This window comes from Scophthalmus maximus, chromosome 3, assembly GCF_022379125.1.
Source record: "Scophthalmus maximus strain ysfricsl-2021 chromosome 3, ASM2237912v1, whole genome shotgun sequence".
NCBI classification, from domain to species: Eukaryota; Metazoa; Chordata; class Actinopteri; order Pleuronectiformes; family Scophthalmidae; genus Scophthalmus; species Scophthalmus maximus.
The window spans coordinates 27,783,405-27,799,535 of record NC_061517.1 but is presented as its reverse complement, the minus strand read 5'-3'; the positions used below and the strand labels follow the sequence as shown (position 1 = coordinate 27,799,535).

At 41.8% G+C, this 16,131-nt stretch overlaps 1 protein-coding gene across 2 annotated transcripts; it reads left to right on the top strand.

Moving 5' to 3' along the window:
- The first annotated feature begins 14,567 nt into the window (after nucleotides 1-14,567).
- On the top strand, nucleotides 14,568-15,804 carry nppal (natriuretic peptide A-like). Of its 2 annotated transcripts, none has more exons than XM_035645032.2 (2): nucleotides 14,568-14,768; nucleotides 14,857-15,804. In XM_035645032.2, the coding sequence occupies exons 1-2, from the start codon at nucleotides 14,649-14,651 to the stop codon at nucleotides 15,163-15,165; spliced, it is 429 nt and encodes a 142-aa protein (XP_035500925.1). In that variant the 5' UTR covers nucleotides 14,568-14,648; the 3' UTR covers nucleotides 15,166-15,804. The 2 variants fall into 2 exon arrangements, with proteins under 2 accessions (XP_035500925.1, XP_035500926.1); XM_035645033.2 differs by having other exon boundaries at nucleotides 14,570-14,753.
- The last annotated feature ends 327 nt before the right edge of the window (nucleotides 15,805-16,131 follow it).

Below are 16,131 nucleotides of genomic sequence, written 5' to 3'. Positions count from 1 at the left end.
CATCTACCTGATTAGTTACATTTGGCTTTATGGATAGATAAAGCTTGGTGTCATTTGGATAACAATGGAAATTTGTTGTGCCTTCTGATAATTTTGCCCAAGGAAGCATATATAAAGTGAAAAATAGCGGTCCCAGCACAGAACCTTGTGGAACTACATGACCAACTTTTGTATGAAAGATTTGTTGTTAATGTTAACAAACTGAAAACCATCAGATAAGTAAGACTTAGACAATTCTAGTGCTGTCCATTTAATCCCAATAATGTGTTCTAGCCTCTGTAATAGAATGTTGTGATCAATGGTTTAAATGCAGCACTAAGATCTAATAGGACAAGAATAGAAACATGTCCACTGAGGCCATGAGAACGTTGTTGGTAACCTTCAGAAGTGCTGTTTCTGTCCTCAAGCAAACTATTCCTGTTTAACATTCTTATTACAACGGGATGTGAGTTTTCCCTGGTGTAGATATCCTGACTCATGTTAATAACAGCTGGGGCTAAAACCTTACTGCATCTTCTCTACTATTTTAGCTAATCATAAAAAAAACATTTCAGAGATGTTACCTGTCTGAATTCAGTCTATTCCCTCAACACACCAAAAATCTATGTGGGTTTGTTTAATAGTGTGACAATAATATCAACTTCCTAAAAAGTCTATAGCCTCCCAGCAGCCATTGTAAACAGTACACAGTTGTACACAGTGTAAACAGTTGGTGGTTATATGATGTTACTTCAGTGTCACTCCAGTCCACCTTGCTCATGGCTAAAGCTGCAGCCAAGCACCATTCTAACCTTTATGGTTTCCATCAGGCCTGCTGTTTGTTCTTGTCCTAGACTGATCCCGGACTCCCAGGCCATTACATCATGCCTTCCCCTTCCCACCAGCTGTGGGAAGACTATCATACACACTTTTTAAATATGATGCCTTAATGCCACCTTCACACAGATAAGGATAACAAGAATGGTGTCATACATATTTAGATGTACTTAAGGTTGCTAATTTTAACACTGATCTCTTAACCAATTTTCAAACTTTATCCAAATTAGGCACATAGTGTGAACAACACAATTTTTCATGTACATGGTGTCTCTGGTGCTCAGCTTCGATTGAATCGAATTGTATTGCAAACGAAATACAATTCCCTCTACAGAAAGAATTGCATCTATTAATATGAGTTCAGAGGATTTAATGGACAAGGATTGATTTACAGTGTATTGGCTGAGCCGAGTGGAGACAGTGAAGAAAGGAAGAAGCGATCCAGCAGTAGTTTGCACTTACTCTCTTCTTTTTAGTCTTTCTGTAGTTGTCAGATTTCATGAATACCAGGTGGCTGTGGCTGAGTCGGTCATCCAATAACCCGAAGGTTGACGGTTAGATCCCAGCTTCCCCTACTCTGCACGATGTGTCCTTGGGCAAGACACTTAAGCCTAAATTGCCTATGATGACTCTTACGACAGTGTATGAATGTGACAGAAACTGTGTGCGAAATAGCAGCACCGTTAAAATGTGTGAATGTCACTTGTCCTGTACAGCACTTTGAGTGGTCAATAAGACTCGAAAAGCGCTATATAAAAATTAACTATATAATAAGGCATTTTTGTGTTCAACAGAGTAGTGGAATTTGATTTTCTAGTTAAAGAGTGAAGTAACATTAGCTATGTTTCCATCAACCTAATTTTAGGCGCAATTTGAGGCGGCGCATTAGAAAAAATTGATTGAAACAGCAACATTAAGGGGGGGGGACCCATTCTGCCACATTAGGAAGAATGTCAGTTGTCAGTATTGTGTTTTTAGATGTTGTTGCATATGCGTCAAGTTGATTAAAGCACAGGGACTCAACCAGGCTGACTGAATACTTTCTGCATGAAGTTAATGTTCTCTCTATATATTTGTGTTTTCCCCAACAACTAAAATCTAAGCTTTAAATTGCCAACAATTCTGATAGTGAGTGTGGATGTGTTTGTCTATTTCCATGTTAGCACTGTGATAAACTGAGTGCTGTGTCAGAGGAATCAGACCCTTCTTAAAATGAATGGTTAGATCTACTGATATGAAGGGAAGGACAAAGCAGAGCGCACAAAGCAGCCAGGAGTCTCCTCGTACCTACCCTGATGTTTCAAAATGTCACTTGACTATGAGCATTACACACACCTCATTGGCTCTGCACCTTCCTCTGATCTTCTCATTCTATAACTAATAAATGATTTTATTTACAAAAGAATTTACAAAAGTAGTCCTGAAGAGGTGCAATCCAGAAATACCCACCAGCCTGCGATTACAGATTAAATCTCTCCCAACAAGAGAACAAGTCAACCGGATCTGCTTATATGCCTTAGAGGCCAGTTGTGACGGCTATTTTTGGCAAGGTTGTCAATGATTACCAGTCGGTGCAGGAGAGTAAGATGTGGACAGAAGGAAGGTCAGAAGAAAATATGGTGGGCCTAAGATTTCAAGGCACTTTAAAATAGAAAAACCACAAATTAATGATAAAATCTCATCAATTTGACAACACACACACACACACACACACACACAATGTAAAAACTGAGATCATAACACATCTTATGACATTTTTCATCCAGCCAAATTTTCTTAACAAAAGAAATAAGGATCCTGAACAGATAACGGTAGCCCTCCATGAAATAGTTCTCTTCTGCTGCTCTCCAATCCAACATCCTAATGAGTTACACTCTCAGTAGCTAAACTTCTCTGTGATGCTCCAGTTTGTTTAATTGAAAAGGAAAGATCTGCGTTTTGCTTGAGCAGCCAGTTAAGGGCAGACAGCTCAGGATTCTTCCAGCAGTGTGCTATTGATAAGCTAATCTGATAGGGGAGGTCCGATCGGGAGGATGTGCCGGAGCAGTGTTGACAAGATTCCACTGTTGAGCATCTGTGACTAACTGTCTCCCTGTTCCATCATTTATCAGGTGCCACATTCCTCACTTACATCACACAGCACTGGACACTGGGGTCAAGTAATGTTAGGAAATGTGTCACAATCATGAATTTTTACCATCCTTTGTGTTGCCAGTAACATGTTTGCATTGTGTCATAGTGTGTCTGCCATGTGTTGCTATTACATTTGACCGTGTGTTAACCTTTTCTCATAACAACACTCTCATAACCAAACTCTTAATATTGAATGATATCATGGTATAAAAGGCCATTGTAGAACAAAAATCAATTATGATGCTCTGTCAAATGATCTTCATGATAATAATTAAACGCACACACGGATATTTTATATTTCTACATATATATTCTTCTATCCACTTAGCTGCTGTAACACCCCCATTTCCAAACATTGGGGAAAAATAAAGGATTATCTTATTTCATATTCTGTGTGATGTCAATCAGCAGAGCAACAGGAAACAGCAAGACATCAGTAAAACATTACAGCAACAAAAAACACATTACATCACGAAACATCACTGCAGACAATGGATTGGATCAACTCTTGGAAATGGGTTGTTTTTTTCGAGATTTGCAGCAGCTTGTCCTTGGTGGCAGCATCAGGCTGGGCGTCACATCTATGTCTCCACTTACCTGTGACACTGCCAGGGCAAACTCACCAACATCGCGCAGGCAGAGGCTTGTCTAAGTCTTCCAGAGGCTTAGGTAGTGATGTTGCGTAGGACAATACAGGCAAGTATTATGTTGTAGGCTCCTTGCTGTTCCACTCGCAAATAGTTGAGGCAAAACGCTTGTGTAGAACGCCATTCAAATGCTCAATGACACATTTTGTTTTGCAAATGGCAGTGTTGAACTGAGCTTGCTCAGGTGTGTTTGGTACAAGAGAATGGGTCATCAGCCATGGTAGGAGTGGTTAAGCACTAATATCATGCCATCTGGCTGGTCAGCTTGTAGCTCTCCCTCAGACCCAGGCCACTTCACGACAGTTTGTGATGATGAGGTCAGTATCAGTATGCCTCCCCTCTCTGTTGACGAACTCCAACTCTCTCTCATCAGCTGCTTGTATATACACATGAATGCAGTCGATAACCCCAATAGTATTGGGCATGTTCCCCAAAAGTAAAAACTTGTGCTTGTTCTCGGAAATGTGGTCATTCTTTGGAAATTAAACAAGTTGATTGGCCAGGCCTGTTATGATTCGGCCCCCATGACCTCTGTTGACTCTTAAAGTCTTTTTGTTTTTCTTCATGGGCGGTGGTTACTCTTGCTTTAATGAACTGCTGTGGATTTCGATTTGATTATTTCCTTATTACTATTCCTTGTGTATGTTTGATTCTCGATCCCTCTTTGTTGGTTTCCTTTTTATTTTGAAGTTAGAGTCCTGGTGTCTGCACGTCCTTTACTTTTCTCATGTCCTTGTGATCATCTGCACTGTTCCTAATGTGTCTCACCTGTGTTCAATTTGCCCTGCCCACCTTGTGACTATTTAGTCTCTGTGCTTCCCTTTGTCTTTGTCAGTTGGTCTGTGATTTTCGTGCCTTGTGCCTTGGTTTGTTTGTTTATCTCTCTAGTGCTTTTGTTTTTTGAACCATTTGAGCCTGCAAGTCTGTTTTTGTTTTCAATGCATTAAAATTACATAATTTTATTTGCACCTTGCATTTGGGTCCTGCTCCCTCAAACCGTGACAAGGCCGGCCAATGTGATTGACACAGCTTTCACCCACAGTTGATTTGTCACAACTTGGTAGAGAGACCCAGGTGCATAGAAGCACAAAGAAATGAGGACCTGTTCTTCCACAGACTGACTGTGACTCTTTTGGGTTCTGCTTTGAAGTTTTAGCCTGACAAGGTCTGCAATGTACTTAATATCAGCATTCCCAAAACGAACAAAGTTCCTCAGTGGTGTGTTGCTCCAGTGGTTTTCTCAACGAACACCCTTTGACCATATTCTCTCCTACCAAAATGGTAGAGGCAATGGACTATACCTGCCATGTCAGTGGCTCTCTGTAAAGCCAGAAATACACTGTGCGATTTAAGGCCATTTTTGCTGATTTCTGAGTCGCACGACTCTTTTTACAGTCGGACGATTTTCAGCTTCGTCGTTTACCGTGCAGTCTACAGGAGTGAGCGAGCAGCGATTAATTGCTCCCGACCGGCCGTCTGATGTTCCGATAAATTTCTGATATTTCAGAAATTTGGGTCGGCCGACTTCAGCCTCTCGCACAGTTGAAGCAGAGCCACGAGTCGATTCCTCAAACTCCTAAAAGATTATTTCCTGACTGCGTCTGCGTGAACTGGCAACATTGTCAATTTGTCTTCGAGGACGAGAAATAAATAGTATATTAAATATAAGAAAAGTCAGTGTGTTGGAGCGTATCGCTAGTATGGAGGGTCCCTTCGCTGCTGAACAGTTATTGTTTGTAATATAACCAATTATGTTAATTGGACATATGGGGGTACGTCCAATTTTGGCCTCTTTTTCTAGGTTTTAGCACACAGATTATGCACATTTCTGTCTTGACAGCGTTCTTCTTCTATGGTAAACACAAACTGCCTCAGAGGAGCTTTCCACAGGAGCCGACTGGAGTTCCACACGCACAGTGTGAGCAGTCAACAGTGTATGCCCAGCTTAAGTCATCTGAGAAATGGTGAATAAGATGGCTGTGTGATTGGTCATTTCCAACACATGCCCCTTAAATCCCAATTAGCTGATGATGTTTTCTGTCCAATCAATAATGCCCATGCAGCCTACAAAGGAGGAACCATGGATTCCAAAGAACCTAATTTCACAGTAGCAGGAACCAATGCACTGCTAGAGGGCGTTAGGAGCCACTATGCCTCAATAGTATGACGCTTTAATTCAACTAAGGGTGGAGAACAAATTGAAAAAGGACATTTGGGTTGAAATCACCCAGAATGTGAATGCCACAGGGTCTGGCCAGAAGAGGACCATTGAGCAAGTCAAGTGTAGATGGATGAATCTAAAGGCTTCACCCAAACCATCAACAAGCTTTTTAGGTGATTCTGGACATTATTGGCAATGAAAACTCACATGCTCTACATGGGATTCAAGGTGTTGCAGGTGTTGCTCTGGTAGGCGCCACGGATCACTGTAGGCCTACACCAAAACAGCCAGATACAAGAACAGCTTCTTTCCACAGGCCGTCGCTCTGATGAGCAGTTAAAACAGTCAAACTGGGTCAGAACAATCTCAATGCAATAAACTGTGGACTCAACACCCGCTGCACCTACTCATCGTAAAATAAATAACTATAATTCTATACAGTTAAAGACTTTAGCCAGGGTAAACACTGTACATTGATACATACAGATTATGTCATGTCCTACCTTGTGTATGTATATTATCTTGTTGATTATTCCATATTTATTCCAGTATTCTACCTTGTGTATCTATAGTTATCTGTTTATTATCCATCCTTATTCCAGCATCTTTGCACTCTGCACCATTGCATTAGTGTCATCCTACAACTTAATTGTTGTCCTTTAAAAAGACAATAAACCAAGAAGGATCTTGGTTCGAAACCCGGTTCAAGCCAACCACGACCTTTCTGTGTGGAGTTTGCATGTTCTCCCCGTGTCTGCGTGGGTTCTTTCCTGGTTCTCCGGCTTCCTCCCACAGTCCAACCACATCCAGATCGGGGTTAGGCTGATTAAAGATTCTAAATTGACCGTAGGTGTGATAGTGAGAGTGAATGTTAAAGTCAAAGTAGCTTTATTAATATTATATTGAGGGTCAGACAACAATATAACGATGTTTGAGTGGCAGTTCCCTGAGGCATCGAAACATAAGAACATTAGAATCACTAAGAACAAGAACAATAAAGTGTAATATGATGTGCAAACACAGCGAGCAGCAGCAATACTATATAGTAGCAGTAGGCAATGTAAAGAAAAACAATTCAATGTTATGTTATTGCACGATGAAAATAGTTCAGTTAGAGTGTGTGAGGGGGAAGAAGCCTATTTTTAGTCTTGCTGTACGTGGCAAATCATCCTGTATCACCTGCCAGAGGGGAGGAGTTGGAAGTGGTGGTACCAGGGTGAGTTGGGTCACGGATGGTGTTTGAGGCCCTGCCCCAACAACAAGCCTGGTAAATGTCCATGATTGCTGGAAGCTGGGTCCCAGTGATGGGTTGAGCCGTCTTTATTAGTCTTTGAAGAGCTCCCTGGTCCTTCTTGGTGCAGCTGGCCAACTGTGCTGTGATGATACTTTCCACAGTGCACATGCAGAAGTTCACCAGAAGGTTCTGTGGCAGAAAAAGAGGATGGTAGATGTCTGTGATGCCCAGGAGAGCTCTTTGGTGGTGATAACCCCCAGGAATTTAAAACTGGAGACTCTCTCGCCTGACTTGCGTCAATGTGCACTGGATTGTGGTTGGTTCTCCTTGACTTTGTGAAGTCCACTATGATCTCCTTTGTCTTCTTGTTATTGAGGATAAGATTATTAGTGGAACATCAGACTCTCCGGTTTTGCACCTCATCCCTGTACGCTGACTCATCGTTAAAGATCAGGCCAATGACTGTCGTGTCATCTGCGGAATTTATGATGGTGTTTGTTGCATGGACAGGCAGACGCATTGTTAGGGTTAGGATCTCTGTATCGGCCCTGTGACACGCTGGCGACCTGTCCAGGGTGAACGCTGCCTCTTGTTGAATGTCAGCTGCGATTGGCTCCAGCCCCCCCATGACCCTTGATGGATAAAGCGATATAGATGATGGATGGATGGAAGGATATATTTATTTATTTATTCATTTATTTATTCTTTTTCTATATATAGTATATTTATATCTGTACATGTTTATGTTCATCTTGTTCAGCTCTGTCGTCCTTTTTGTTTGTAGTAAGTCTATTCTTTGTATGTTCACTGAGAGCTCAGGAGTTAAATTCCTTGTATGTTTACACATACTTGGCCAATAAAGCTGTTTCTCATTCTGACAGAGCTAATCTGTTACACCTGTCTTTGTTTGGTTTCCCGCCCTTTTTGATTACCTGCCCCGCCTGGATTCGTTTCCCCTGTGTCTCATTGTCTGCCCTCCTCTGTCTATTTAGTTTGTTTGCACCCCTCAGTCTCTTCAAGTTCGTCTTTTCAGTTTCCTGTGAGCGCACCAGTAACTTACTAGTGTAGATATTTACCAGTTCTGTTTTGTTGACCTTGCCCTTTGCTCTTTTGATTTGGAATCTTCTGCCTGATTTACCATCAGTAAAGACCTTTGTTTGGAGCCCTATTCTTGTCGAGTCGTGCTTTGGAGTCCTGGGGCCTGTACTATGAAGCAGGGTTTGCGGTTATCTAGATAACCAGGGATGGGCAACTCATTACATAATGCATTTGAATATGAAAAATAGAGATGTTGGTAAAATAAACTTTGATTACCATTATATATTGTGTTGTATTCATTAATTTAGTAGCTATAATTGTTAAATAGAAAGATGGGGATACAGTATTCTCCTGGCGAAGGTGCACGGTCAGAATCTGGCCTTCTGGTTGTAAGGAGAACATTTTTGTGGCCCTCCCAATCATCAAAGTTGCCAATTTATGATGATATAAATCACCATGGTAACTTATGCTAAATGGCTAACCTGCTCCGGAGCAGGTTTACGTTGCATATAAGAGATTGAAACCTGTCAACAGCCGCACTACTGACCAATCAGATCACTGGAAACCAGAGTCATCAATCACAGGATCCCGTCAGGATCAAAGGAGTTTAGAGTAACGTGACAAATAATAAAGCGCAGCAGTCTGACATCAATTCAACGTTTAAAGTTACTTAATGTGCAAAAGCAGCGATCAATTATCAACCAATTTCTCTCAGATATGCTCCGTCATAAACACTTACAACTGTAAAAAAATCCAAACCGAAAGCCAATATTAATGGACGTTATAAACTTTTTCCCAATAGAAGAAGGAAATGCTTAACGTGACTTAACATGCTTAATTTAATTCACGTCAAGCCTTTTCACACTAAACGTTAAGTGTTTTAGAACGTTGATAAATTCCTGTGATTATTTACATGACTTTAAATAGTTATTTTCTGTTTTAGTTGTTTGATCATATTAATTACATTTCACTTTGTGGAATGTCACTTTAACATGTCACTCATCAGTGTTTAATCTCATATCATATTAAAAACTTTATTTATGGTTCTGACGATGTTGCTTGTAATTAACGACTCTGCTTCTTTCACATGAACGCACTTGTTACCGGAGGAGAACCCAGAGTTGAATGAGACAGTTGTTATCCAGCTTCGTAGGTCAGGTTATCAGGATGATCATTGTCAGGTTAAGCCAATCCAGACAACAAAAATATATCCTGCGTCTGTTGAACTTGCTTCGTAGTACAGGCTCCTGGTCTGTCAGTCGTAACAGGAAACAATGAGTTAAAAAACAGATTTATGTCTTCGTAACCATAATCTTGAATAAACTATATTTCGCTCTCACAGATTGTTGTCTGTGCTTTATTCCACCATCATCCAGTGAACAAAATAATCGGAACATGTAAAATGTTATCCTCCTTCAACGTGGCACATGTGCAGAGCAAAGTTAGGTTGGTCAGTTGGGCCACATCCATGCACAAGTGCTCACAGTTCTTAATGGGGAAATATGGTTCTGCCCACACATACTTTACTCAATATTACAAAACTTTACTCTTACTTACACAAAAGTGTATCAATATGCATCTTCCTCTTGTGGACTCTCTGCTCCAAAAACTCATTGACTCTATTGCTTTCGCTGGCCATCTTTTTTGCAGTGCTCTCCATGTCTCAGGAGCTTGCGAGGGTCCTCCACTAACCAGAAGGTCGATGGTTCGATCACCAATTCCTCCAGTCTAAGTTAAGTGTCCTTGAACAAGACACTTAACCCGAAATTGCCCCTGATGGCTGTGCTGGCAGCGAATGATTAATGTGTCAGAGATTGTGCTGTATGGATGTATGGGTGAATGCGACATGTACAGTAAAGCTCTTTGGGTGGTTGATAAGCCTAGAAAAGTGCTATATAAATAAAGTAAATTAACCCTCGTTTCAAAGGCCTCCTCTGATCTGAGTCATAGTGGCGTTGATGAAATCCACAACAGTTTTCACGTGTAGCATCTTGTTTTGAAGATAATTAGACCCCTCTTCAAAATCACTGAACTATCCCTTTAATACTGGGAAGTACAGTAGGCATGCATTTAAGTTAAAAAAAATTCTTTGTAATAATTCATATCACTGAATCTTGATTCAAACTCCCCCTTCGGTATCCTCTCCTCAGTCATCCTCCCACTAGCTGCGACTGGGAAGGGGCTTTGGACTTGTCTGTGACTTAGAACAGCAGAAGTAGTTTACTTTCACTTTCACTAAATGTTTCCACAGATCACTTGTGTTACTGCCTTTACTAGCAAAACTTTTGTTAAACTTGTGGCAACGAGCCTTGTCTCCATTGAGATGAAGTACAACAAGACATTCGACCAGTTCACTCTCTGCTATCGCAGGTCTGCGTCAGAGGATCAGGCTCAGTGAGATCGCTGACTGGAGGCCAGGAAAAGAGGTTGGAGGATCAGGATTGGGGTCAGCTGGGTTGGACGACTGGAGACGAAGAGCAGGGATCGGCCAGACCACCGAGGGGCATTGGACCATCTAAAAAAAAACTGTAAGGGTGGTCCAAGCCAAAAGTAAAAAAGAGGTTCAGTTTGTCCTGGACCTGAGAGAAAAACTCAACACACTGGGTCAGTTATCACATGAGCGCCTGTACAACTGAGGAACTGACAAATTCACAGAGACAAAGTGCTCGTACTCACACGATGAATGGGCGAGGTAGACTATGAGGTTGTATGTTCGGACATGTCAATTATTAATCAGAATCCAAAATTGAAAGTTTGTAATCACTTCCCTTCCTATGAAGGGTAGTGCCCTGAAATAATTTTGATATGTATTCATCTTATTTCATATTTATATTTGTAATATGCATATTTTGTTAGTTTTGATAGCCATAACTGATAAACTGTAATCACATATTAATCGTGAGCCGTGCATGAGACTGGGTACTATTCCCAATAACGATGCACAAGAGAAGAATCGCACAGTGCCTGGAATAGCCCCATAGTTCTCAACCAATCATCAATTTTTATTTGTATAGTGCCAAATCACAACATACATCATCTTTACATTGTCTATTAGGTCCTGTGGATTACCGCAAGGTGAAAGACATTTAACAGTTCGATCATCCAATGCCACGAGTTGATCAACTCCTGGACTTTAATTTGGATTGTTCAGTACCCCCAGCCACCTTCCAATGCCTCATGGACCAGGTTCTGCGTCCTCAGGCTATATATGCTGCTGCCTACTTGAATGATCACATCACCCACAGTGACAGTTGGGCAGAGCATATTCAGGTTGTGTGTCTGCAGTGCTTGAGTCACTGAGGCAGTCGGGTCTCACGGCCAAGTGTGCAGTTGCATGTCGAGAGGTATTATAATGTATATGGGGTTGCACGTGGGCAGGGGGAAGACCGTAGACTGCAGCCATTGCTGCCTACCAAAGCCCCAACACAAAAAAAGAGGTGGGGTTCTGACCCTAGATTCATCCCAGACTCTGACCGACCTCACCCGAAGAAGTGCTCTAGATCTGGTTTAGTGGATGGAGCAGTGCCAGCTGGTACTGGAAGTGACTAATTCATTAAAGGTCTTTAAACTGCTATTAGAGAATTTGTGATTTCATTATTTTTTCCACTTATTCCATTTAATTATCCTTTTGTTTACTTTTACATTTTAATTTTCCCTTTTTTTCTTTGGAAAAGATTTCATAAAATAGAGACATTTAGTATAAATTTTTATATTTTATTATATTTCATGTATTTTCAGTCCTTGTTATAGAGGGATCAAATAAGTGACTTGTTTGCTGACAACCCAAGGATAGATAGTATTGTAAGTTAGGCAGCTGTATCCACCTCTTTGGCGGAATTTGACATCCTTAAGTATGAGCATCATGACTTTTTTCCTTCCCATATTAGGTTACGGTTGTTTTATGCAAGTGTTCAAACCAAGTGTTTTGTATTGTCACAGGTAGCATCATTAAAATGTAGTTATCAGTAGGAAGAATATTCATATTTATTGCGTTCACACGACCGCACAGAGGTATGGGAAGATTTGTCCATCGGTCTGTATTTGACTTTTTTTCATGAAATGTTTGTGAGAGATTAATATCTTGTGTTTGATAACTATTGGTTGTAATTCTTAATCCTAAATGTTATTTCTGTTAGTGTAGTGAGAACAGCGTAAAACACTAACAGCTCATGCACAGCCCACTAACTCCCAAACTAGATGTTGACTGAATCCCCCGAGGTTCAGGTGCTACGACGACGCCACACAATCAGCTGCTGACATCACACTCACACTACAACCCTGTGCAGACACTCCTGTTACGTTCAGAAACTCAGTCTCCGCCTACCAGGCCATTTACTACCTGTACACTTAACTGTTACCAAATCTAAACTGGCTCAAACAAAACCGACGAGCCACCCTCACATTTTGTAATGACTGTTGCTGTTTATAGATGAAGTTATTGTTAATTCAAAAAATGATGAAATAACTGTCAAGACAACATTTAACAGACAACTCTGACCTCTCAGACAAAACCCTTTATGTAGCAGCTGATGATCAAACTAACCATCACACTGGTTGCACCGTGCTGAACCCGATCATGACCAAGCTCCTTTAATCATCAACTTAATGGATAACAACAATTCAAGTCATCTACATTAAATGCATTCATATGTAATTAAGGGGGCAATAGTTCTATCAAACTAGCAGTTCAGTTCTCAGGGAGTTCCTCCTGAAAGTCAAGTGTCTGAAAACCAGCAGCGGTTAAGTGTGCCTCTCATTTCAGAGCTCTTTGTCTCAGTTCAGCAAGCTCCATCGTTCAAATGATGAGGCTCTTATGTTCTAATTAAGGCCTTTAATGGAGGGGAACCAGTGTGAGGGCGGATTGCACGTTCATCATCTCAGAGACCGTTAAGAGGTTTATAAATGTCAGCCATGAAAATCAGCACACTTCACAGTTCAGTCATCCTACAGCTGTAGAAACATGTAGCACCATTGAGAAAGTCCGTCATTATGAGAAACACTTCAGTGTCATGGTTATTTATTTCAAAAACACATGTATTTCATATCACACAAAGCTGAGACAGCGGTGTGACTGACACATTGGATTATATCTGTCTTTAAAGGCCAATGTAATGGATCTAAATACTTCTCCTCAGCACCCTGCTGAGTGGAACATTCACTGCTGCCCTGAGGCCTGAGTCAATTTCACATGATGGCCCTCCAGTTGCAAAGCTGGTGAAATGCCAATCAGCTGTCATCCACCTACACACAGTGCACTCAACCTCCGGGGGCCAGGGCCGAGTGCTTCTCACCTGCCCCTGGTGCTGTCTGGATGATGGCAGGACAATGGAGTCGTGGGAGGGCTACGGCATGGCCATGAAGGCACACACACGCACGCACGCACGCACGCACGCACGCACGCACGCACGCACGCACACACACACACACACACACACACACACAACAAACAAAAACATGACAAATTTCTAAAGAACACCTTCTTCCTGGATACGCCACACTGCCATGCAAAAATATCCTCAGGACAACAGACGAGTGATGATTGCTGCACTTGCACTTTACTTACACTTCAAACTGCTGCTCTCTCTCTCTCTCTCTAAATTGCTGCTACTGCACCATATGCTGCCTATTCTTTTTTTTTTATTCTTATCCTATTTTTTTCTATTTTATTTAAATGGTCTTTTTATGAATTTATATCATGTTTATTATTACGCACTACATATATTGCTATATTACTGTTATTATGACCAAGACCTGAGAACTGTATTTCATTCTTCCATGTCCCATGAGCAGAATGACAACAAATAAACTTGAAACTTGAATGGAAATGGTCACTACCTCCACATCCTGCTGGACCTTTCAGCCTCTTTGTGGGGTATGACAGAGAATCAAAATCAAAATCAACTGTCACCTTAAATGGCTCATGTTTATAATAAATAATTTATATATACAAAGTGCGTGAATTCCATAGGATATGTAGCCTCGGGATTTGTGCAGCCTAAATTAGACATAGGCTGGTGGGACTACCGTTCACGTCCCAGTACAGATCAACAGTTTCAACCTAAGGTTATGGTTTACCTTGTCATTGAACATAATATTGGTGCTGGTCTCTTCCTCTGCTGCGTGTGTCACTGTGTGTACGTTTGAAAAAAGAACCATGAGACTAATTTGAACCCTTGGGGGTCCCAGTGACGCCTGCCTCCTAAAGCAATGACAGAAAAGGATCAGTTATCCCCTTCAGTTTCACCGTTTCATGCGGTTTACGACACCAACAGAAGAACAAACCCAATGGGAGGATGTTTTGCCCTCTGCAGATGAAGCATCAATCTGCCAAAAGGCAAAGGCAACCTGAGCGAGAGGCAGCCTGTGATGATTACACAAAGCCGATCCGTTGTGTGGCCGACAGCTTCCGCAGAGTTTGAGCCCGTGAACACTTGTCACAGTCGGGTCCGCCGGTCCTCCCACGTAGAGCAGCATTAATCACGCCTCATTAATTTTCCCAGAGCCTGTGACGGAATCGGGTCCCGTATAAACGCAGCACCTGCTCCCCGGCGAAGCGCCAGAGGAGCAGGACGCAGCGATCTGCTGAGCTGATAGTCTGTGGAGAACAGAACAGGACACAATGCACAAGAGAAGGACCTCCAGTGTTTCCATCTACTGCCTCTCTCTGCTGCTGCTGCTGCTGCTGCTGCGGTCCTCTACAGCCAAACCCGCGTCCGGTCCACAGGTGAGCCCTTCGCAGGTGACTGTCACTAAACTGAGTCAGTATACAGATTTTACTTTGCAAGGCATGTGAATGTCCGTTAAGACTTGTGTTTCACTGCTACCAGAGCTTAAAGCAGCTTTTGGAGCAGGAGGTCCTCAGTGCACCGTTTGATTCCTCGGAGGAGATGGATGGAGGGATGGAGGCGAAGGACGGAAACCAGTCGGAGTTCGGAGCTCCAGAGAAGCTTCCCTGGGACTCTTCGGACCGCAGCAACTCGGGACTGGCCGCCGAAGACAACTTGGTCGCGCGTCTCCTCAAAGACCTCCTGCGGACCTCCAAGCGCTCGTCGAGCCGCTACAAGAAGGGAGGGCTGAGGAGCTGCTTCGGCGTCCGCCTGGAGAGGATCGGCTCCTTCAGCGGACTGGGCTGCTGAGATGAGCTGGAATGGAACAAGAGGTCTATAGTGACAATTATAGCTTACATGGTAGAAGACGTACACATGTCAGTGTTTGATGACGTATATATTTATTGACATATTTTCAGATTAAGCATAAAGGAGCACAAAAGTCCAAAGCAGAGCCTGTTCAAATGTAACAGTAAAACCGAGAGGCTTAAGAAAAGCTTTATCATAAGTGTTTAACTGTATTTCAGGAGAATAAGAATAAAAAATGAATGTGTATTTGTCAGTGAATAACATGTATTCATATATACATAATATTCCATGTCAGTCACATCTCCTGTGGGAAAGGTTCACTGTGTGTGTGTGTGTGTGTGTGTGTGTGTGTGTGTGTGTGTGTGTGTGTGTGTGTGTGTGTGTGTGTGTGTGTGTGTGTGTGTGTGTGTGTGTGTGTGTGTGTGTGTGTGTGTGTGACCATGACCAAAATGGGGCTCTTACTCTCACAAACCTTTGACTGAGTCTTTAATGTCCATGGTTCTCATTCAGAACTGTGATTTCTTTTTCTAATGGCTGTTGAATACACTCAATTATTGCAAACTTATTTATCTTTATTTCTTGTTGGATAAAATAGATTCCCCTTGTTATATTCTAGTAAAATGATTATTTTGCCAATAAGCTGAGTCTGATTTAATTTGTTTCTTTTGGGGCACCACGAGAGGAAACCAAGAAATAAACCATCTACATGTTATTATTTGATTTTTATAATAATTGACGGCTGCCAGCAGTGACGTGTTTAGTCTGAACTATTTTGGGTGGGAAAAGAGACGGGGTTGAAATTGAATGAGTTTCTTCCTCTCACATGGAACAGTTTCACATTCACATATTCATAAACGCTGTTTGTTTTGTTCCATTTTCACGGATACATTTTGGCTTCAGGTAAAAATCCAGCAACAGAAAATAAGAAAATTAAGTAGTAGCTGAGTGCCGGGTTAAAGGCAAACT